General features: G+C 37.5%; 2 protein-coding genes across 2 annotated transcripts; one reads left to right on the forward strand and one right to left on the reverse strand.

Moving 5' to 3' along the window:
- Positions 1 to 2746: 2746 nt before the first annotated feature.
- si:ch211-282j22.3 (ER degradation-enhancing alpha-mannosidase-like protein 3) lies at positions 2747 to 17396 on the reverse strand. The gene is made up of 20 exons (XM_053479029.1): positions 16692 to 17396; positions 14956 to 15001; positions 14719 to 14819; positions 14580 to 14619; positions 14326 to 14438; positions 14086 to 14239; positions 13792 to 13926; positions 13552 to 13657; positions 12052 to 12149; positions 11835 to 11960; positions 11625 to 11708; positions 11413 to 11496; positions 10340 to 10464; positions 9953 to 10118; positions 9664 to 9818; positions 8667 to 8787; positions 8389 to 8565; positions 8134 to 8299; positions 6852 to 7043; positions 2747 to 4491 (listed from the first exon to the last, which is right to left on the reverse strand). Exons 1-20 carry the CDS (start codon positions 16847 to 16849, stop codon positions 4265 to 4267), a joined length of 2574 nt encoding a protein of 857 aa, XP_053335004.1. The 5' UTR covers positions 16850 to 17396; the 3' UTR covers positions 2747 to 4264.
- A 381-nt stretch (positions 17397 to 17777) lies between these two features.
- On the forward strand, positions 17778 to 24638 carry slc31a2 (solute carrier family 31 member 2). Its single transcript, XM_053478003.1, has 4 exons — positions 17778 to 18089; positions 21441 to 21513; positions 22768 to 23032; positions 23799 to 24638. Exons 2-4 carry the CDS (start codon positions 21441 to 21443, stop codon positions 23968 to 23970), a joined length of 510 nt encoding a protein of 169 aa, XP_053333978.1. The 5' UTR covers positions 17778 to 18089; the 3' UTR covers positions 23971 to 24638.
- The last annotated feature ends 341 nt before the right edge of the window (positions 24639 to 24979 follow it).

Below are 24979 nucleotides of genomic sequence, written 5' to 3' on the forward strand. Positions count from 1 at the left end.
AATAAATACAATGGTATTCATTATTGGCCTCCACAGTTCCTAGTTGGACTACAGAGGTTTCTAGATGGATGGATGGGTGGAAAATATGCAGTAGATGATAAATGCCCCCAAAATGATGTTAAAATATGAAAAAACCTTTTTTTTTATTTGCTAAATGTTCACTAACATTTACACAAGTAGAGTTTACACAGGACAGCAGTCTGATGATTTTTACACAATTTACAAAAGTTAAACAAATCTTCCACAATACTTCTGGGTTTCATGCAAATACAGCAAGTCGTTCGAATTGGACTTTTTGGGCAAACTTTATTTTTATTTTTTTTTTTGGGGGGGGAAGAAATGTTCATATGTTTGTATAACATCACTACAGTCATTAAAATCATTTGATGTATCTAATTTCATGCATACATGAAAATCTTGGTGGGTAAAACATTTTTAATAAAACAAGCTCAATACATCTTTAGGAACTGTGCAAAGTATGGATTCTTAGCCTGAGAGTTGATTGGAACTATATAAGCAACCGTATCATTAGAAACTAGGACATTTAGCTTACTATGGCAATAATGAGCCATTTGTCATTAAATAAAAATAAACTACATACTACCTGTACTAAATAGAATGCATTTTTTAATACCATACAACATGTTCTCAAAACTCTAAAAGCAAACCCAAAATTGCACACACAATCTGGATACACCAGTCAAGTCGATTTTCAAGGATCAGTCATTCCACTCGCTGTATGTTCACAGCAACAACTGCAGAACTAAACATTTGGATTGTTGAGGCTTAAATTTGGCTGCATTCTTTTGAAGCCTCTTTTATTTAGATCCCATGTTCAAGGCCATGGTCAACCAAAGTAGCTCCTATTTCATTAGATAGCCATTCCTTTTTCCATCCTCTCCATCTGTGCCTTGCATTACTTCGCTAAGCTTTCCAAGCTTTTTTTTTCATCATTGGGATCCATTGTGGCAAACGACGGTAAATGCTTCTCTGATTTAACAAATGTAATGCAAAACTAAGGCAACCAATTTGTGATGAATGAAGCATCTAGGATTTTTGTTTAGATATTTGCATAAAAGGTTTAAAATAAAAAACAACCTTAAGCATACCACATTTATTATTTCTCCTAAATATTCTGTCATTAATCTCTATGGGTTGTGTCCTAAATATTCTGTCATTAATCTTTATGGATTATAATAACAGTGCCTTTATTTTTTTCAAAAACAAAAGTCGAATATTTGAATTTAAGTTCTAATATTTTCATCTAGAGATTTCCTTCTTCCACCTCGGAAGACTTTACCTTTGGCATCAGACCAACCAAGTTTTAGGTAAGCAAATGTATAGAAACAATTAGTGAAGGTAATGAAAGTAGATAACACTTCAGATTTAAATGCATATGATTTACTTGAAATAACGGCATAAATGCATGCATAGCATTTGGTCCAACACTGGCAGCTTTGTGTTTATGCGGGTTAAATTTTTGACCTTCTGATCAGTAAACCATCTTTTTTAAATTAATCAGACTTGTTTAATTATCTATGTCATATCAATCTATATTTATATCTATTAGTTTCCATTAAATAACAATGCTTCCTTAACACCAGTGTTTTCCAAAGTGTGGGCTGCATCCCCCTAGTGACCCATAAAGGTACTACAGGTGGGTTGTGAGAGATCATTTGTAACATGTAAATAAAAAAAATAAAAAAAAACATTTTAAATTTTGTAATTAGGCTTACTCATAAAATATTTGGCATTTATATCTAAAAATTAACCAGAAATATTTTAATTCATTGGATTTAATCCACAAGTTTTTTTTCCCCCATGCTTGGTGGGTTTCCCCCGGGTTCTCCAATTTCCTCCCACAGTCCAAAGACATGCAGATTAGGCTAATTAACATTCCCAATTTCCCTGTAGTGTGTGAATGTTGACCAGCGGTCCTACTATGGCCATACAAATGGGAATAAATACAAAGGTCACCACTGGCCTCCAAGGTCCCAAGTTGGACTACAGAGGTTCCTAGATATATGGATAGATGGATATTCTTTATATCTTAGTCTCATGTGTTAATCAGAGTTCTAATAAAATGTTTCAAATTTAAATTGGGTCCAGCTTTGTTACGTTGGTTGATCTACTCTACAACTTGTATCAGCAACCTTGTTTCTCACTTCATTTAGTGTCCATGTGATACCCACATTCTTGGCCTAATTTAATCTGATTCTTAAGTTTTAACAACAATGCATACTTTTATATGTGATTATAAATCAAAAGCATCAAAAGGCAAAGATAGAACAAACAAATCTGCACTTAAATGGGTCTCATTGTAAGTATTTATAGCAAAGAATCAGTTTTAATGAAATCAAACTGTCAAAAGGTTCTTTAAAATAATGTATTCAATTTAATTTCTCTCCTCTTTTAAAACAAATATCCCTTATAAACTGACCTTGATTTAATGAATGACTTGGGAAGATGGAGAAGAGAATTTTTTTTAATCTTGCCCTTTAAATTAGCGTTTCCCTATGTATAATATATACATATAACAATATTGTTGTCTATGATATACGTTCCAAAAAAAAAAAAAATATATATATATAAGGAATAAATACCTCCTTTAATAGGTCATGCCTGAGCTTTGAGTAGTAAATTAGTCATCAAGCCCTTTACAGAAACAAATCCCCCTGAGAATCCCCTCACATCGATACAGGAAGTGTAATGTAAGTGTAAATAAATAATGTACAGCACACAACAATGGTGGTGTAGTATTGTATTCTCAGGTAGGCAGGAAACAAGAAAGGCTATTGCCTTCATGTATTTAAACACAATTTCTGCTTTTTTTGTGTTACAATCAAGACAGTGGACACGTATTACTTCCAAAATGTACAAACTTGATCTTATTCCGTTTTCAGTTTCACACATGCATGTTTGTACACAATCAAACGCAGCTATTGTTAATGCAGGACCGTTCTCTGTGTAATTATAAAAGCTGCTGAATGGTAAACGAATAATCGACTCCTGTCGTCCAGACCGTGTGTCGTTCCCTAGGAGAATGTGATCTGGATTTGGACACGACTTTGTTTCAGCAGAGAAAATTAAATACTTAAAGAAACATTTCAGCTTTAAATAGTCTTAATTATAGCCATAAATAAAACAATAATAATAATTAAAACATTACTCACCACCAGAACCAGACCTTTTTAAGTAAAGATTATTTTTTTTATCTTTACAGATTTTAGTTGTGTACTTCTAGGTCTCATCAACGTAATAGTCAGATTAGTGTTTGAGAACATTTAAAAGATATGGATAGAAGGTGTAATTCTGAAATCTGCTACAAATGAGAGAAACATTATCGATTTTCCTGAACATCAGAAACGTCTATCATTATTCATTCTGTGACAAGGAACGAATGCATCTGTGGTGCATGAACGATGGGCAATGACACACAAACCAAGCGCTGGCACAAGGGTAGACAATAAGGTAAGAACATTGAAGTCTTTACATATACACACCATGACGTCATGCATGCATACGGACATCCACATGTTCAAGTCTTAGCACTTTAATTTCCCTGATTTTAGTATTGAAAAAAAAAATATATATATATATATATGGTTGAACCGACGTTCATTCTGCCCTGTGTAACCATTATGTTCCCAATATTTAACATAATATTGAAATATTCAACACTGAAAATTCTGGTTTGGTCAGAGGCGACCTGAGTCATGGCATGGATTTCAAGTGTCTTAATTATAATGAGTAAACATTTAAAGAATACTGAACAAACAAATTATTGTTCCCATTAAACTCCTTTTAAAGTCACTTGATTGACAAAAAAAAAGACAATAATTAATAAATGCTAATGAAAACAAATAGTGTTGTGGCCTGAGTGTGCCCTACTGTAGCTCACGGCCTCTGTGCTCCTCTTAACCATTTCCCCCCCCACCTGTTAATCACTCAGATGAATCAATTCCAATCACTACAGTACATGTAAATCATGGCAGTGGATAAGAAAGACTATAGATTTGCATACCGCTCCTACTTGCTCTATACCATAAATTGTCCCGGTAACTACAAAGTTACATGAGTCAACCTCATTCTTCAATATGAGAGAGGAGAACCCGGTCCGGTCCATGTTAGACTCTGTGTATACTAAAGTCGATGAGTTGGGACCAGGTCTTTCTGTAGTCTCTGATCCTGAATCAGCCACAGGCGAGGAGCAGCCCGGGCATTAACGAAGAGGCCGTTTTAAGGTATTAATTTGATTTTAGCATCATGGGGCACTCTCGAGGTTTTTCTGCTGTAGATTGCAGGACTGCTGGTTTTCCCCTTCAGAGGACACAGTGCACTGGGATTGGGACACTGGGTTTTGCTCAGGCTGTACCTCAGGCTCCATCTTTCCTTCCAGCACTAGTCTGATGGTACTTCTCTCTCCTGCCGTGTCCTCATGTTCATCCTCTTTGGCTAGGCGGAACTTGATGTTCACTTTTTCTGTTTTTTCTGTGCAAAGAAGGAGATAGACAGATTTAAATAAAAATACAATGTATACACACTTTCAGTGTTAGTAAACACATGCAAATGGATAAGAGCTCATGTCTTAATCAAAAAGTTTTGCATGTTCCCATCTAATCCCTAAATTCTATTGAGAATGAGCAAAAAATAACTTCAATTACTTTAATTCAACTTCAGTTAAAATCAACTTCAAACAGTTCTGAAGCTGGAGCTTATTAGTGAACGTCCTGTTATCGTGCTAGTCGCTGAGCTCCCATAAGAAATTTGACACTTGTTCTGCATTACTGTTTACTATGGTACACACCATAATATAAGTGTGTTACTTCAGACATTACTATGGGAGGCACCACAGGACATTAAAGAGTACCATGATATTATTATGGCATGTAAGTAATGTGGCACTTTAGTGGGTACCGAGATAGTACTATGATGAATACCATGGTACTTATTGGGTACAACTGAGGCTCCCACAATTTATCAGGTATCTACTAATAATCAATCATACAGGAAAATATCTGTAGGCCAGAAGAGAAAGCAGCATATTACTGTATGTACAAACCTTCTGAGGTTTGAATGCATGAAAAAAGAAGCAGGTGTTTAGAAGGACTGTATCTGGTTCTGCAGGATGTTCAGAAATCCTAAACAGCTAATTATCTTATAAAGCTGCACAAATTGTTCCTGAGACTATAATTTAAACAAAGGGTTGTCACACCAATTATTGACTTTTTTCATTAATTACTCTTCATTGCTTTTATAGTTTTATTTCAATAAAGAAACATTTTTTTTCTTGTCTCTACAGCATTTATTTGTATATTCCTAAGACTACTGTACATAAATACTACTTGTGTGGTATAGTACAAGCAGTACCATATTAAATACTTGAACTTTGATAGCCATTGGAGAGTACTATAATACAATTCAGATTCCACTGCAGAGATAAATATGACCATTATGGCATTTTCAAAGCATCCTGGTAGGTGTTCCATAGTACTATACTGTACTATAGTACATATACCATTCTACCAAAGTATGTACAATACCATGGTAACACAGTGCAGTATATGTACTATAATTTCTCAGGAGCTATAAGGAGAGCGCTGTTGGACATCTGAGCAGACTCTTTTTGATCGATATAGAAACCTTAAAACACAAATCTAAAGGCGGTGGCAGCTGACCAGAGGGGTTTAATGTGCACAAGGTTAAAGAGTATAATGCATTCAGGTTTTGAGAAATAACAGGCACATAGTTGTCAATTAGCGTAAGTTTTAAGCCAAACGTTTTGAAACTAATGTGCCCATGGCTTTTTAATGGATAAAAGTTTTGAGACTAATTTACGAGGGTTTTAAAACACCCAAGTTTCTCAACCGCTAACAGTCTTCAACGCTGATACATGGGATGTCCCTTCTGCTCCTGGGTCAGCAGTCTTAAATCACACAATGATTGTCTGGACTGTTCTGTATGACACACCGACAATGGCAGAAATAATGTGGATTGTTCTCCGACAATCATCATGTACAAATTGCCGAATGGACAACATTTTTTTCAGGGTTCAAGTTTGTTAAAGGTCTTCCAGATCTCTGTCGTGTTCCAGTTATGTTCTTCCGCTCTTCTGCAACATCAACTTGGCCAATCATGTCAAACATTTCTGTGGCAGATTTGGCTAGTTTCACGCAGAATTTCATGTTTGCTCTTTGGTCTAAACTTGCTGTCCATGATGAAATACACGTGTTTTCACGTCTGCAACTGCACCAGTTGCACAGTTCCCGATGTACACAGGACGATGTTATTGGGCACACTGACTTTTGAAGGTCTGTGCTCAATGGGACTGCACGTGCAGCTTTGTGCTGCCATCTGTTGGCATGTCTCAGAATTTTTTATAGCAACTTGCCACAAAACTATTTACAGATCCGTGTGTGAGGATAAGGGCAATGTATGCACCGTGCAAGGAGAAATGAGCGAACCAACGCACTTTACAACAATTCATGATTTTGTCCATTTTACACATTGTAAAAAAAAACCAAAAAAAAAAAAAACAATAATGGTTTAAAATAAATCAACACGACTTTTAGCACAGTGGGATAATTTGGATTAACGAGTAAAATGTTGAACCAGGTAGTGTTAACTTCTTTGTTGGCTTAGCTGCAAATTTCATCATTTATAGTAGTTTTTGTAAAAACAATTAAACTCACGCTAGTTTTTTTTCCAGTGTGTGTGTGTGTGTGTGCATTTACTAATTCAGTTTTTGCTTTTACTATGCAAAGGACAACTTGTTGCCTACTCAATTAATTGATGGTTAATTAATAGAAATAGTTGTGAAATTCTTGGTTTAAACAATAAATGTTCTGTACCTTTCCCCAGCTGTCTCTCCTTAGGCAGAAGGAGGACATCTACATTGTGGTGCTCCTGCAGGGCAGCGGTGAGAATGGCCCCTTCTCGGCTGAACAGGAAGACCAGCGGCACCTTGATGTCCTCTGTAGACTCCCCATCGCCCACCATCTGGAACAGAGGGGTCTCAGCACTGCTGCTGTCCTCACGCTGGTCTGAGACAGAGAGAGGAAACATCATACAACAGAACATTGAGTTAATGTTTTAAAGTGCCAGTTGATTGCTGTTTAGGCAGATCAGATGTCTTACAATTCCAGAATGTCCTAAAGAGTCAGCAGATCAATATAGGCCAGGAAAAACAGCAATGAGGTCAGAAATCATATAGCAACAAGTGAAGCAAAATTATTTTGTGTTCACTATGTAGTTTAGCTGTGGATCTTATAGCTCTGTATCGATGACTACATTGTGTTCCTGAGTTTAAAAAGGTCCAGGGTTTTGGTGGTATATGCTAAATCTCACATATATATATACATATATATATATATATATATATATATATACACACACACACACACACACACACACACACACACACACACACACACACTGCACATTTAAAGAAATTCATTCTCCCAGTTATGGTTACATTCATCACCTAAAAAAGCAACACCTCACTGAGCACAACTGAGCTTTATCGGTATGCAGAAAGATAAATGTGTATTATGGTTTTGTTATAGTCTAGACATGAACTTTATACAATACCACAAAACCATAATACACATTCAAGTGTCCTTGGTTTGACAAGGCTAAGCACAGACTATTGTTTAAATTTTTTCCCCCTTTTACTGGTTCAAATTTTATCTAAAAACATAATTCACGTTAAAAAGGATTCGATTTTTTTTTTACCACTAGAGGACTCGAGTGAGCACATGAAGCCTTGAGAAATAGGTTTTGATGTTGTTGACAAAATTGTAATTCTTTCTGAGTTTTTCATTATTTATGATCATTTGTAATATCATACCAAATGCATTTGTAAAAAAAAAAACAAAAAAAAAACAACAACAACAACAAATGTGTCTTTATTAACTTGGACATTTCAAACATCAACAATGTTGAAGTAAACAGTAACTTCAGATAAGACATAGGAACTGTTTTGAAGCTGCTAGGAATCATTTTGAATTATCTGATGAATAAAAATCAGAAAATATACAGTAGGGGAAAGAAAAAACCCAGGAATTCAAGCACTAATACAATATGTGCTGAGAACATTGGGAGGGTTATAATCATACAAATAGATGAGCTCACCTATAAAGATGACTCCAATGGCTCCTGCCTGCTGTAACCGTCGAGCTTTAGCAGCAAACATGCAGCCTCCCCTCAGAGCTAAAGCTATGTGGCCCTGCAGCTCCAACGCATTCTCGATGTGTCCACATGCTGTGTATGGAATGCTCTTTACTATACTTCCTTTAACCTAAGTTTGCGATAGAGAAAGAGAAAAATTACATTTTATTGTAGCATAAATACATAAAAACAATCCTTTTAACCTCTGATCCCACTCACCCCATGCTCTTGCTTGAAGAGGTCCATTCCAAATTTAGCTGGTCCCGCCGTTAAGACTGTTCTCCCCAAATAAGGAGGGGAGATGAGCTGCACGACAAGTGGCAACACCTCCTCTTCTTCAGATATATGGCTGACCTCGGCAACCAGCTTTACTCTAAACACACCTTTCTCAGTGTCCTTAAGCAAAGGTAAAAACGAAGGCGTTAAGGCATTTTGCTTGCTGTGTAATCACAAAGGAAAACAGAGAAAGCAAAATGAAGCAAAGTGTGTGAACCTACATGGGTGACCAATCCACTTCCGGCTGCTGCCATTTCTGCAAGAGGGGTAAGAGAGATGCCCATGCTTTTCAGGAACTCAACCGGCTCAATTCCAGTATCATGAAGAGGCAGCTCGATCCCCCTGAACATGCAGAAGATGTTAGAAAAAATTTATTAAAGCTATCTCCCATTTCACACAGTCCAAGTTTGCTTCTTTATCAATGTCTATCATCTCAAGTCTCCTGCCAAATTAAGCATCCTTGAGATAACGAAGAAAAGTCCTTCATAGTCCTTCATTTACTGGAACTAAATTAAGAGGACAAATTTATCAACACATTATAAAAACCTGGAAGGATAGTGCTGAAGAAATGTGGTTGGAAAGAAAAAATAATAATAATGAATGAAGATCACTTAAACACTTGGTCAAGTTGCATGGTTTAAAAAAGCAAAATCAACAGTAAAACCACAGCTACGCTGAATAGCAAAAGCAAGAACATTTAAATATGCACACTGCACATGTGATGAGGACTCGTCCCCAAAATTAAAACAAGACAGCTATGTGGCCATAAGAAAACCATCTGTTAATGAGATTAATCAGGAAAAAAAAGCTTCAATCTTCTAGGGAGCATAAAGATTTGTATGGAGGGAAATCCCGGACATTTTTTAATTTTTTCAATTCCTTTTGAAAAATGCCTGGGATTTCCCTCCATAGATTTGACTTTGGAGCAATGGAAAAAGGTCATGTGGTGTAAGTCCAGATTGACCCTCTAACAGAGTGATGGGTGCATCAGGGTAAGAAGAGAAGCACATGACGCAATCAACCCATCATGCATAACACTGACTGTATAAGCCTCTTGAGGCCATGTTATGATCTGGGGTTACTTCAGTTGCTCTGGTTGAGCCTCAGCAATGTTATGTGACAATAAAATGAAGTCAGTTGATGACCTGAATATACTGAATGATAACAGTAAGAAATATAAGAGTATGCAGATGTCTATTTAAATATCGAACGACTTACCTGAAAGAGGAGATATGGGGTGGCCTGCCGACCCCTGTGAGGTATTTGTAACGGTCCCTGATTGTCTTTGCGAAGGAGGGGTTATTAGGGAACAGGGTCTGAGCACTGGGGCACGCATATGTAAACATGTCCTCCACCAGAGCAGTGGTAGGGCCCTGAAATCATCAACATTACATCAGGCCACTAGAAAACAGGAATACGGTCCAACCAAAAAGTAATGTAACTACTCATTCATGTAACTACTCATAAATAGATCCCATTTTGGGATGGTATGCTCATCCCCTTTTACCGTGTTGTTGCCTTTACAGGGCGTCTTGGCATTAGACAGAGAGACTGGGAGCAGATGAGCCTCAGTGGTGAAGATATAGTCATCGATATCGAAAGGCAAATGACTCTTCTCAGAGAAGAGCAAATAGAGGTACTTAAACATCTCAGCCAGGAAGAAGGAGTCCATCCTGGAAATAGAAAAAAATTGGTCAGCCAGATTCACTGTAATTGGCATCTACTCTGCAAGGTAGAGATTAAACATGGTTAATTTGATTACCGTGGTTAAATGCATTTCTTGTATATGGTTAATTTAAAACGAACATATTATTATAGGTGTTTTAGTTACAAATGTGCCTCTGGGTGTCCTTGTTATTAATACAGACGTTCCTCTGAAAGTGTGTCTCCTCACCTGTCCTCATGTGTCCCTGTTCTTACGTCCTGCACTGCAGCAAAGCCACAGGGGACCCGTGCATGAGTGTTCAGCTTCTCAACTATAGACTGGCCCACTTTGAGGTAATACGGGTCACCTGTAGCCTGAAAGTGAGGATTAAAATGGTATTCAATTTACATGACAATCTGTAATGCTTTGCGTAAAGTTATAAGTATACGTTACCAGTTAAAAGTTTGGACACACTTTCTACTTCCTGATTTGTATATCTTTCTACAATGTAAAACAATGCTTAAGGCGTCCAAAATATACAATAATCTCCTTTAAACAGTTGACATTGAGATGTGTCTGCTACGTACGATCTGTAAAGCTTTCATAACAGCTCTAATCTAAGGTGCTGTTTGCTAATTGATGATTTTTAAAGCTGGTAACTCTGCAACAGAGGTAAATTTGGATCTTGCTTTTCTGGGAAGGTCTTAATGAGAACCAATTTGCTTGATGGGTTTTGCAAATGAACAGCTGACCTTCATATCTTAAAATAACAACTGACTGTCATTGTTGTGACTTAATTATACATATTCAAATTATTTGAAATCTTTTGAAATATCTAATATTGTTCTAGAATGTAGAAAATAAGTTACTAAACAAAAAACATTGAATAAGAAGACGTGTCCAAACTTTTGACCGGCTGCATACGAGTCCGCACATCAATCAGTAAGCTGGTTGTTTTTTCAGGATCATAAATTTCAGTAGGTGAAGCTGTGTTTTTGGGACAAAGGGCAATTGAATAGTTGCATCAATAGCTTGTTATAGTGCCTCATGACTTAAAGTTACAGGTTGCAACGTCAGCTGTCAAGTCATATTCTAGTAAATGTTTAATAGATTATTAAGGCTTTTAAATTACACACCATGCTGTCTTTTGACCCAAAAATAAAGACAAGTCTTTTTTCCATACGGTGAAGAAGAAAAAGTGCTGAAGATCCCAATTTTTTGGGTTCCAGGTTTAAGGAAATCCAAATTAATACCTCAAACCATGCTGATAACCATGTGTGTAAATGTGTTCATTCTGTAATTTTCAATCCACATGCTTTTACCTTGTAAAGAAAGTACGTGCTCTCTGCAAACTCTGGCCGCAGAGGGTGCTGACCCCAGTGAACTTTGAACTCAGTGGTGAAAGCCTGTTAAAGCAAAACACAGTCGTTTAAAGGCTACAAGATTACACATAGTAGCTTACTGGATAATGTGTTCCAGTATGTGCACTGGAAGTAAACTGTGAAGTCTGTCAAATGACCCAGCAGCTGTATACCTCAGGAAGAAACTTGTGCTGTTTGGTGACTTGATAAAGCATCTCATGGGTCTCTATAGCAGGCTTCAGATCTCCCCTTAGAACCTGTGTGCAATACATTACACGTTTTAATTACACGCATACATAGACAGCATCGTCTCATTTAAGTAAAGAAAAGAAGTTCAGTTTTATTGAGTTTGTATAATTGGAACTCATAGTAACCCAGCTGACCTGCAGTCCAGGAAAGAAGGCCAGCAGGGAGTCCATCCAGCTGCGCACGTTCACCGTGGGGTTGTGCATGTGCACGCTGAGCAGCAGAGGAGGCTGGCTTATATATTTCATTATGGCACTGTAGTGCTATCACACACACAAACAACATTATTCAAATTACATGCAATTAAACTAAAACTAAAAATCTTAAGTCAAAGTGTGATGGTGTGATTCATACAGTATTAAACCTCTCGAGGTATACGTTGTCTCCTAGCAGAATATACGCCTTCATTAAGTATTCGTAGTAAGAGTCTATTCCGGCTCCGACACCACTATCTACAGAGAGGGGGGAAAGGGAAATAAATAAAAATCAAATAAATAAAGGGCTACAAACTTTCCAATACCATTAAACACAAATTCCATACAAGGTGATCTTCGATAAATTGATGCATAAAGCAAAAAGGCCATAAATAAACAAGGTGCTACTGAGGACCGGGTGCCCAAGCTGGTGTGGACAAATGAAAAATACATTATGGAATACATACATTTCTTTTTGGTTGCCCAAAAACATCTTAGAGCCTATCCATTTATCCATCCATCCACCATTTATAAAACTTTTGTGTAGGGTCTTGGTAGGCCTGAAGTCTATCCCAGAGAACTCAAGGCACAAGGAACAGTACACCCTGAAAGTGTAGCCAGCCCACTGCAGGGCACAAGCACACACACTCACACACACCCAGTCACTGCATTACGTTGCATGTCTTTTGTGTGTACTGTGGGAGGAAACTAGAGAACTTGGAGGAAGCCCACCAAGAACTGTACATGCAAACTCCGTGCACACAGGACAGATTTTCAGAACCCTCAGCTTTAGAGCTACAAGGCGCCAGACAGTGCTAAATATTATGCACTGGTGAGTCTCACCTAAGTAAGTGTCTTAAGTTAGGGAAAAGATAATAATTTTATTATATCAAGCGGATTCGGTCTCCTCTTAGTATAATACAACAAAACTGCATTTTGTTCCATTATAAATTTGCTTTTGGCATCATCTGTTCATACCAATTAAAAACAGGTATAGAGTCAGTTATAACAAGCCTCTGGTGTTGTGTAAAGTGCAACATTCGTGGCATTCTGAAGCGCACAATACAGCCAAGGAGCACTGGATGACCATAAGGTGCCTTGCATTTAAACATACTTTTTTTTTTTTATTGTATAACAGAAATCAATAGCATGATTGCCAGACAAATAAAAACAAACAAAAAAATAATAGTCCAGACAAAACATTTGCTTATCTTGGGCACATTGGACACTGATTTGTTGATGTATTATGTCAAAATATATTATACAAACTGGTCTGTTTTAAATGTATGCAAATACACTACTGCTCAAAATATTGGCATTACTAATTCCATGATTGTTCCTGATTAAATATATTTTTTTTTACATTGTAAATCAATGCTGAAGGCAAGTTGTTGCAAGACAATCGTTACATAATTACCCAGTTCCATATGTTATTCTATCGTTTTGAAATCCCCATATTGTTGAAGAATATAGAAAATAATTAAATTCATTTGCAAATGATCCCAAACTTTTGCACGGTAGTGTAGTTTAGGTTTGTTCTCTACAGAGGGGGGTATTTACTTTTCTTTCTTTCTTTAACAAAACCCTGTAAATGGTCCAGGAGAGCTCAAGCATTTGTATACGACTGTCTATAACACCGTAATGGAGCATGAAAACTTACCACGGCGGACCCAATCCCCATTATGGATGTTGATAACCGTCCCAACAAGGTTACTTCCTCTTTGCCTTTTCTCCCAGAGGACATCCAGAGCTTTTCGTGCATGTTCCTGATGAGCACAGAAAACAAGTCTCATACTTCACTATGTAAAAACAGAAAAAATTGCTACCTATTGTTTTGCAAAGCTGGTTTGGATTTACTTATTCCAACAGTGATGTGAGAGACAATGCTTGAGCTCAGCACCTCAAACACGGATTCCCCTGAGAGTCGGCTTAGAGCGGCAAACTCTAAGATCATGGTCCCAGCACAGGCTGTGCAGGTGTCCGTCTCAGTGCCTGTACGGGACAGAGGGCTGAGAACCCCATAGCGCAAGTTCACCTAGATGGAAGACAACACACCATATTTCAGAATATACATTTATATTAATGCTGTATCATGAAAAGATTTAATCCCACTAAAGAAAAAATAAATAAATCTATTTTCTACAGTATGTAGCAGGTTTACAAATCATCTGAAAGGACTAGACAGGCAAATTACCCTTGGATACGGAAGGCCACTTGTGGTGTTAAAGGCAGGCAGTAAGCGGTAGCCAAGGTCTTTGGCCATGTGCAGCAGCTCATCTCTGTACCACTGCATCCTCTCTCCCCGCTGCTTTAGCAGGTCAGCCATCACATGCGCCCCTAACAGTCCCCTAAATGAACAGCACAAGAAGGTATAAACAAGGCACACAGAATCCCCAGAAACAATTTACCTCAGGTCACCCTAACAAACACATACCCCAGGACACGGATATTGGTTTCGAAAACAGACACCACTATATCGTTGTCCAGTCTAACATCTGTGATGGTTTTCTTCACAGCCTCTTCAAACTCCTCCATCCTGTTCAACAGCTGCACAACATGAAAGAAAAATTGAAAGGTTAAGCAACGTTAAGCCAGGGGTGTGAACAATGTTATTGTCCCCAAAAACAAACAAAAAAAAAGGTTTCAATGCTGGCAATTCCATTTAAATAAAAGTATAAACATACTCACCGCTAGTGTGTCTAAGGTGTCAATCAGTGTCAAAGAGAACCTGAAAAAAGGAAAATAAAACACACACAATTACTGTTGTTGAAAACCAGCGTGTTGTAGTGACTTTTACTACGTCCATATGGTAGGAAGTGAAACCCACTTTCCCAGAGAGTCATCAATGTCGCCACGATTCGGCTCCAGCCCTCGAACCCTCCCTCTGCAGCTCAGCGGCATCAACTCGTCAGCTGGGTATGCATATTTCTAAAGTAAGGGTGACAGGAAAATTAATCAAGCAACTGATGTGGAAACTACAATAACAACTAAAGCTCACATGGGAGTCAGGCTTGTATCATATGAACAATCAAAAAAACATCACAAAATTTCCACTATTACTTACCATGTAACTGCCATAAGCATGATCGAACATCTCCAAAATTTGTTCCCTAAAAACATAAAATGATACATTACATAGTATTGATACAGCATGGCTACCCTGTTTAAATAATAATAAATGTACAATATTTTATATGATATGAACAGGTTGCATCCATATGCATGTTTAAAAACATCAATCATCAATTACAAGTTTCAGTTTGTACAAAAACGTATAATGTGGTCATGTCCCCACAATGTGCGCAGGTGTTTTTGGTTTAAACAAAGTGTTCGTATAACCTACATTGAGATGTGCTTGACAGCAAATGAAATGCAAACGCTAAGCAAAAGGTGATGTGTGTTTTCACAAACAGCCTCTAATAAAAATGACCTCTAAGAGTTTAGGTTTATCTGGAATGTTGAATGTTTTCACTCTAAATATAGTGGCGACCAGAAATCTACAAGAATTTGTGGAAATACTTTAATTATCAGAATTTATGCAAAGAAAAACATCCTTCTATACAAAGGTTGGAAAAAAACAATAGTGATCTAAAAGTGCAGAATATTAACTACATCATCTTGATTTTTTTGTTTAGATAACGTTTCTTTGTTTTACATTTTTTTAATGGAAATAAAAAAAAATGTTTTCAATTCAATCTGAAACTTTTTGACTTGACTATACACTTAAACATACTCAATAAGACAGAAAAACTGTAAGAACCTAAAAAATTTAAAAATTTTATATATATATATATATATATATATGATATATATATATATATATATATATATGATATATTATATATACTATAAAGTTTCTACTGCTCCTGAAGATTAAAACTGTAATATTTAGTGTTATAACCTTGTTAATAACTAATCATGAATATGCTGACGAAAACATATGCCGGTAGGTATAGAAATATGTGTATTATAAGCAAAATCTGTCACTGTTATTATGCCTTATAATCGTTTCTATTTGTTCAGAGTAGAATATTTTTGCTCTGTTCATATCATAAGCAGGATGTTGATCTGATTCCTTTACTCAGGGAAGGAATCGGGCATTACTAGGACTACCCTGACTTTTAAATTTTAAGTTGATGTGGTATTTATTGTGTGGTTCCCCCCTTACCTAGTTGAAAGCATACAATTACAAGATACGGCTTCAGCTTAAACACAGCACTGGATTACAAGCGACATCAGCAAGGTGTACATGACGTCTTAAAGAAACAACAAAAACAATTTTGCCCAAATTTTTTACTAAATGAAGACAAGGATTTACTTCTGTCTGATGAAAAAACAAAGAGAGTGGTACATTTTCTGGCTTGCGGTACAGCCTAAAATGTTTTTTTAATGGGGGAATATAGAAGCTTGTTGACAGATAGACAAAGTGTATTGAAAAGCAAGGTAAGCTATATTTAAAAATGGTCTTTCAGCCTCTCCCGCCAAGGGATTAACAGAGCGGACTATCCAAACCGCAACTTGCCCTCCCTGACACAACCGTCTCATTTTATCCGGGCTTGGGACCAGCAAAGCATCCAGTGGCTGGGGTTTCTAAAAGTTAATTAAAATAAATTAGACAGCCAGAGTGCGGACAATTTGTGTGTTCAAAGTAGACGTTTCATTTAATTCATGTCCTTTGCTATAGACAGATGCTTATACACTGTTTTTGATATCTTTCTGTAGCATGCTGTGATTTCTGAGAATAATGAGAGTCGAATGCTAAAAAAAATTAGTGATGTGTGTGTATATATTTTAAAGTACCTGATTTTAGACTTTTCCTCAAAAGACATGGCCTGGCCATCTTGAGCAGCAGAAACTTCACACAAAATGCCAGTAAAGACAGCAAGAAGCAGCAGCAGCACCATGACCAGACAGCTGGAGCTGGGATTCTCTCCTACAACTAACCTTATTTTACTCATTAAAGAAAATGAAATTTCCTTCCACCGACCATGAGAACCTTTGGTGTTTCCTTCTCTTAACTTTCTCCTTTAATTTAGTAAAGCACTTTAACAGTAAACCTTTAGTCTGTCAAGGAACAATTAAACACAACTATCAAGCAACAACCTCAAGCTTTAAATAAAATCTAGACAAAGTATTTTGAAAAGACTAAAAATAGAGTAAACCACGACTACTAGACAATATATCTATCTAAACCTAGCCTAACTAATAGAAGTTAGTTTAAGAAGTTTAGTTTTGATTTATGACACTTAGCTAGCTCGCTATGCTAACCCGGTGCCCGGCTAGGCTAACTACGTGAACCTTCACAGCTAACACAAGAAGTGAGAAAAGTCCTTCTTGGAGGAATATTCCAGAGAAGTTTCCTCAGCTGGATGGAACACCCGAAACACTCCATGTCCAGCTCAGCTTATCTGCACATATTTCCGTGAAAGCTCGGCTTCTCTGATACAGAGACTAAAATTACACAAATCCCAAATCTTCACTTATTTACATTGACGCCATCTTGACGCTACTGAAAGGCGGAAGTGCTGTTTTATTAGTATTTTTTTACACCAATAATACGTGCCTTTTTGTGACATATCAACAAATCACACACTAAGAATGTATTTTATTTAATTTATAAATACATTTTTACATTAAATAAAATTGTTTAACAAAATCACAAATAAAAAGCACGACTAATAAAAGTAGCAGGGCGTTAAAAGTGTCACGTGCTTTAACGGTTGTGTTCTAAATGCCTTTATAGTGTATTTCTTAGGGCGCATTATAAGCATTCTTTATATCCTAAATAGTACACCTATTTAGTGAATAGAAAAAAAATTGTATTCACCCCATCAGTAAGTTTATTTATACCGCGTGAGCTTCCCTTATACTGACTGAGTGAGTAAGTCCAGCTAGGAGTATTAAGGCACCCTAGAGCCTGTTTACACTATTATACAGATTTTACCAAAAAGTTTTATATGTACTAGTTTTGATCGCATAAGGTTTTAAATGTTAGACGTCGTAATGTAAACGGGACTTGATTTGTTTTTGCACAGCTGCCTAAGTTTGTGAGAAATAAGCCTCATAATAATAATACTATTATTAATGCTAATAATAAAATGCAGCTCTTAGACAGAACTTCCTGCTGACCGAGCACACAACAAACACTGGAATTTAAGAGCCTTTTTTTTACTCCAAGATCCAGAAGTCATCTCAGAGGTATGTTATTATATTTAATTATGGTAATAATTATTATTAATAAATACATAAAATATTATTACTATATATTTTTGCCAGTGAGTGAATACACTGCTTGATCTGGAGTGTTATATAGGATTTTTTTCTTTTCTTTCAGTGATAGACTCAATGATCTTGGTTACATTTTGACCAAATCCTATTGGATCTTGATGACATACTTTGTTCATTTTGATCATAAGCATAATCAACATGATCTCATACCAGCTTGCCTTCATTCTTCCTCCTGGAAATGATCATAATTACACGCTCGGTATACAGGAAATAATAGTCTAAGCTGCTTACATTAGCAGAATCCCCAATAAAACAATGAAGAAGTCTAATTTATTATAATGATTTGAATGAATCCACCCACAGTCCAAAGACATGCAGATTAGGCTAATTGGCGTTCCCGAATTGCCTGTAGAGTGTGAATGTGTGTATGTGTGTGTGATGGGTTTGCACTCTGTCCGGGGTGTACCCTGCCTTGTACCCAAGTCTCCTGGGACCCATGCAACCCTCTATATGCATGCTGTGATTTTATTAGTATTATTTTTAACTAGTTATGCTGGTGTCAACCCCTATTTATAATTATCAAAGCTTTTTTTATTATCTTTATTTATTATTCATTTACACAAGAAACGTCCCTGACTTATTAACACTAGCGAACCCGTGGTATAGCTTAGTCAGCTGCAAGACTCCAAGCTCCAAGTTATGTCTAACTGCATATGCAAACAGTACTTTTTTTATCTTTTGTTTATTGAAGATAAAAGCGTTTTAGCAACAGTAGGTCTGAAAAACCGGGCTATTTTCCTAATAAGCATACCTTACTATTGTAGAATATACAATTGGTGTGCATTTGGACCTTTTGAACTTTTTCCACTTCTTCTTTAGTGGTTTTTTGTTCCCTTAATCATTGAATAATACCAATAAAAGTAGTAAAAGGATTCAAAGTCTGGCATGATACGATTCCTCATTAACAATTATAACACATTATATTAATATTTTAATAAATATAGATGTAATTTTTTAAAAATAATCACCAGAAGAAAAAAAATTATCCAGGGGTGCCTAAACTTTTGCATGCCACTCTATATGACAAAGATTCTATTATGAGACACCAATGCATTTCTTTGTTTAAACTTTAATCTGAGCACACAACAAAAGTACATTAAGTCTTCTGAGCCTTTTTTTAATGAAAAATCTTATCTTTTGTTTTATATTTCGTGTCAAAATATTCTGAGATTCAAGTCTTCTGTATCTGGAAGCACACTCTCACTTACAGCTGTGGTCTAAGAGAACCGAAATGGACAGACTGCATACGGTGTTGGTGAAATTACTTTACAGTTGTAGTGCGTCAAGCTCCAAGATATACATGACTTAAAGAAGCAAACCCATGCTGCCCTTTTGATAACACAGCTTCAGCCACACTGAAATGGATACAGGCATAGGGAAAACAGTTAACGATCCTGAGGCTTTATCTCAACCCTGTAGGGAACTGGATTACTTTGTTTTAACCAAATTGAACCAAGTGCAACTTGCATGAACACAAAATCACAACAAACACCTATATGGTAAAGGTTGAAACAATGAGTGTGTATTCAAATGAAGCCTATGTGGGTTTCATGGAATTTTCCTGATGCATGACCACCGTGCGCACATTCTGATAGACAAGTAAGGTTTTGTGCTTGTAATGTGAGCAGAAACAATGTGACAGTTCTATTTCATTGTGCGTTATTTTAATGGCTTAAATGTACATGCTTGGTGAGGAATATCCCAGAACAAAAAAATGTACAAGAGGCATTCAGGTATAACCAGGACGACATTTCTAGTGAATTTCTAGTGAGTGACTCTAAGGCGCGCAATAAGACATTTGAATAGTGCAAACTTTTTAAAGAAGGCCGTTTGTCCGTGAATGACGATCCCGGTCGAGGTGTCTCAGAGCACATTGCAGTCGTTCCCATTAAGTGGAGCCACCTGATCCTTGAAAATTCGTCCATCTATAGAAAGTGTATAGACAAGCTTTCATAAAGGCCACTTGCCTGGGAGTTACCACATACTACCTCATATAGTCCGGAGCTCATTCCGTGCCACGTCCACATGTCTCGGTCATAAAAGGAGTTCCTGGGAGGCCAGCATTTCAGCCGTGAAGAGCGAGCAGTCTGATCATGGCTCTGGTGTACTGAAAAAACTTCCTACTGTATATTGACATCTTTTAAGCACTAGTGAAACCCTGGGTTAAGAGCATTAGTGTAGAAGGGGATTATATATAGAGAGAGAAATAAAAGGAAGGTTTCAGTCCTTTGATGTTATTCTGCATCAAAAGTCCCGGATTGGCTTGAGCACCACACATAGCTTTTCTTTTGTTACACATTTAATTCTCATTTCACAAATGCTCACTCGATTACTGTTGGTTTATGTTGCTTCTGGAAATATCTAGCAAGCTAGTTTCGTCATGCTAGCTTGTTAGTGAGAAAGCTACATTACGTTTAAAATAGATTAGCTGTTTACTTACTCACTTTCTTTAAATATTTGTTGTACGCAATGTCTTTTTCATAGAAAATGAAGAAAGAGCCTCTAAGTGGCGCAGTGGTAAAGTGCTCGCCCTATCATCCGGAGATCGCTGGTTCGATCCCCGGGTGATGCTGCAACCTCTCGCAGCCGGAGGCCTAGAGAGAGCTGATTGGCCGAGCTCTCTCAGAAGGGAGGGATGAGAGGTACCACATTAATCACGGTTCTACAGCCAATCGGGGGCGTCTGTGAGCTTGTGCACGCGGAAGGAGCGGCTAGCGCTTTCCTCCGAGTGTGTGTTTCTAACGGTGCGTGAGCAAGCAGTTCGAAAAAGATGCGGTTGGCTGGCGTCACGCGGTTCAGAGGAAACACGTGATAGTCTTCAGCCCTCCTAGCTGAATGGTAGCCTTAATGTGGGAGCCCCCTAGTGACGGGGAGGAATTGGCCACGACTAAATTAGGGATTTAGTCTTCCTGACACGTTGGCAGGATCTGGTCACGCAAATAATGTCAAATAAGTTTTTTTTACTCCCATAGAACCTGACTGGAAAACTTCAGTAATGTTGTTATTCCCTAAATGATCCTAGCTGGATTGAAAGGCATTCTAATCAACATGATGTCAGGACGTTATAGATTCAAAAAAGTCGCTGAATGTTATATTTGACCAGTAAAAGGTAAAGGTCATGTAAGATTTTAGGAGCAAAATAAAATCACATTTTGTCGTTTAGTTTTTTTTCCATCCGAGAAATGCTTGCATCTTGTGACTTTCACTATAACCATTTTTTTTCTCTCTCTCCCTCTTTCTCTCTCTCTTTCTGCTGTTCAGATGCAGATGTTCTTCGAAGCTTCGAGCACTGTCACTTTGCTCTTTGAATTCTGGAGTGTTAATGGACCTGGAGGTATACACTTTTCGTAAAAGTTTACAAATTTCAAATTGCTAGCAAGCAACAAGGTTTAAGATGGGATTTAAAAAAAATGCACACCTTTAAACACCTTTTCTAAATAAAGGGCTTAAATTGAAGCCAATTTAAAGAAATTACCTAGCAAGTTTCAAGCAATGTATGACTGCTGGCAGTGTAAATGCATAACCATTACGCTATTGCCCAGTAATTAAACACCTGGGAACCTAGACAGTCACATGGGCATTTAACTGTAATCTTAAACCTGAGTTAACCTACAATCCTGAAGATTGTGATCCTTGTAAAATGACATGTTTTCTCATGTCGCTGTGACGTCAACAATGGACAAACTAATCAAGATACATGCTTGTCAAGGTGAACAAATTCATACCCAGGCGATTAGCACATAAAGGTTCAGGGGTCAGTATTATTGCATTTTTTTTTTTTATTTAAATGTGCCTTGCTGACAATTACTGTAAGCCCATTTATTTAAACAATCTTTGCTATAAATCCCTATGGTGTAAAATTGTGGCTCTGACGCACCCTGATGTCATTAGCTAAGGCAGAAGTGCTAGGGGAAAATACGGCAGTGCTATGTAAGGCATGGAAAACCACCGATTTTGTAAGGTCAGGCCACGAATAAAGATACTGACGAATAGTCAAATAGCCCTACAGTGCAATATGAGGATCTACACAGTATACCACTTTATTTTATTTGGTACGGATGAGCTTAAATATTATAGTTCACTTAACGATGATATGGGGCATTGGTGGCTCAGTCATAGTAGGTTTCTTGCCTGCTGTGCAGAAAGCCCGGGTTCAATTCCCACCCAATGCCCAAACCCCAGCCACTGAATGCAGTGCCGGTCCCAAGCCGGGATAAAATGAGATGGTTGCATCAGCAGTGGCGCAAATGCATGGCTTGCGATGGAGACAATATTAAGTAGTACCTTTGTATAGATGAGTTATTCTACAGACAAGTGCACATAAAAAAAAAAAACAGGTTATGCCCATTTTTTCATTCGTTTCAGTTCTGCCATAGTATATTTAAGGTGTGTTGTGAGAGTAAACACCAGTGCTTACAGACATGTTTTGGGTGCAAACATGTTATTTCAGACACCTTCTTTTTAAGATTTGTATGCAATTAGGTTTCCATAAACCCAGGCTTCAACCTGCCTGATGGCTAATGGTTTAAATGTAACTTTTCCACCCATGTGCTTTTAAAGCAAACGATATGCTTTCTTCTGTCTACAGGAATGTTTCTCTCAGTCGTGGTGGTACTGCTGCTCACGGTATTTTACGAGTTCCTTAAGGTGTGGAGTATGGTTCTTGTAAAACGTTTTGAACCTCTTCTAGACACTTCTGTTCCTGCCACTTGCACAACTCCTCCCTGCTCAGATTCTCCAGTGCTTAAACATACAGAGAGCACTTCCTCATTACCCAACAGTCCTTCCCAAGTTTCTCTGGCTCCCACAGAGAATACAACTACCCCTGGTCTCGGCACTTCCACTGTTGAAAGGTATGCAATATTTTCTCAAAATTAGAAATATAGTTGCAAGCAACGGAAAGCGGGCCCAGCACCAGGGAAAGCCATTGGCCTACCTGCATATGACAATTTCAGAAGAGGGGGAATTTTATGTTTAGGCCCCAGATGCTGGAAGAAAGGCATCAGATTATGTCACTCAATATGATGCCATTCACTTAAAGGTGCCAAGCCTGGGTAAAATGGAGGGTTGCACCAGGAAGGGCATTCAGCGTAAAACCTGTGCTAAGCTTTTTTTTTTTTTTTTGTATGTGTGGACCGGACGGTCCCGTGTGGCGACCCCTTCCTGAGAGCAGCCGAAAAACCAACCACAGAAAAAAGTTATTAACCACTATTCAGCATAAGTTTAAGGCGTCGTCACGGCTGACCCGTTTGAGATATCAAAAATCCCTCCGCAATTTTGCATCCTCAATATATTGAGATTAAATGAGCCCGGTTTGTTGGCGATTGAACAAACCCCCTAGGAGGAGTACATCAAAATCCACTGGGTGCTGATGTCATAGTGCTTGGGCCCCAATTAGTCTATATCGACCAGTTGTTTGATTAGTCTTTATTTAGTTTAGAGCTCAATTTAAGCCTGTTTTGCTCAAGGGACAGATTGTGTACCCTTTTGCAGTGATTGACTGTGATCGTTTAAAACAGTACAATAATGGCAGGCGTTACAATAATGTCAATAATGGACTAGTGTTATAAATGACGCACCGTTGTTCACTAACATGGTCCGTGACTCTCTCTATTACAGGTTGCTTCTTCATGGGGTCAGGACACTACTGCATATTGTTCAGGTGGTTCTCGGATACATGCTCATGCTCTGCGTCATGTCCTACAACGTCTGGATATTCCTCGGAGTGATTGTTGGCTCTTTGTTAGGCTACTTCATTGCTTACCCGCTTTTGGGACGTTATATGTTGTAACTGACCAGGGGGAAAGTCGATGCTACTAATCAGGGATTTCTTTCCTTTTTCTTGTTCTAGAATGACAAGTTGTACGTTACACTAAAGGGCTGCCGGTCTAGTGACAGAGTAGGTCATGTGTTAGTAGCCAGTATGCAGAAGTCAGATGTTTTTATAGTGCATGGAAATTTGCATAGACATGTTTTTTGTTGTTTTTTTAAATAATGTCATCCTGTTAATTAACTTAATCATAAAGCAACATCAAATTTTGTGCAATTTTTAAAAGGTACGTTTTATCGCACTGTGAATTAAAAATGCGGTTTTTACATACATGATCATTTTGCTCTACGTATGCCAATTTAGGGCTTTAGCTCTTGGACACCCTGTTCTGCTGGTGTCGGATGACCTGATAATGGCTAGTAAGGTCAGATCCAGTTATACACATAATGTGTAGGTGCACAGAAACTTCTGCTCTGTGTGTCCAACAAAGGGAGCATGTGATAACCCGTAATCATTTAACTTCCTCCTTAAATGATTTAGTAATATTGTGAACTCCTTCGGTTGCATAGCTTTCACAGCCTGTGACACACACGTACGCGATACTCACGTCAGTGGCTTTTGTTTTCCTGTACAGGAAGTAATAGTAAGAAAAAACAATGTGAAAATCATGTGAGCTAAAAAAAATAAAAAAAAAAGTTAACCAAAACATTAGTAAAATCAGATTATTTTTTTTTTATTCTTTATTATTTTACACTAATTTTCTATTTTTAATTTAATTAAATTAGTTTGGCAAATTATTTTGCGTGTGTTTCTGTTCATTTAAAATGTATTCTAGATTGTTAAGAAGCTGACCACACAGACCTAGAGCACAGAGTTCACTGCCGCTGTGATGTGAGATCTGGAATCATAACTGCAAACAGAAAAATGAGACAGCTGTTTTCTTTCACATCCTTGGGATTTAAAAGAGCTCATTATTTATTACAGTTTCGCAGTAATAATCCGTGCTCTAGGCGGTGCAATAATCACATGG

Source organism: Clarias gariepinus, chromosome 19, assembly GCF_024256425.1.
Source record: "Clarias gariepinus isolate MV-2021 ecotype Netherlands chromosome 19, CGAR_prim_01v2, whole genome shotgun sequence".
NCBI classification, from domain to species: Eukaryota; Metazoa; Chordata; class Actinopteri; order Siluriformes; family Clariidae; genus Clarias; species Clarias gariepinus.

Excerpts from the sequence above, each read along its gene's own strand:
- si:ch211-282j22.3 (XM_053479029.1), bottom strand. The coding sequence starts at position 16,849 with ATGAGTAAAATAAGGTTAGTTGTAGGAGAGAATCCCAGCTCCAGCTGT. Across the intron at positions 11,709-11,834 it reads CCTTCTTTCCTGGACTGCAG|GTTCTAAGGGGAGATCTGAA; the intron begins GTCAGCTGGGTT and ends TATTGCACACAG. Across the intron at positions 10,465-11,412 it reads GCACGTACTTTCTTTACAAG|GCTACAGGTGACCCGTATTA; the intron begins GTAAAAGCATGT and ends CCTCACTTTCAG.
- slc31a2 (XM_053478003.1), top strand. The coding sequence starts at position 21,441 with ATGCAGATGTTCTTCGAAGCTTCGAGCACTGTCACTTTGCTCTTTGAA. Across the intron at positions 21,514-22,767 it reads GAGTGTTAATGGACCTGGAG|GAATGTTTCTCTCAGTCGTG; the intron begins GTATACACTTTT and ends TTCTGTCTACAG. Across the intron at positions 23,033-23,798 it reads GGCACTTCCACTGTTGAAAG|GTTGCTTCTTCATGGGGTCA; the intron begins GTATGCAATATT and ends TCTCTATTACAG.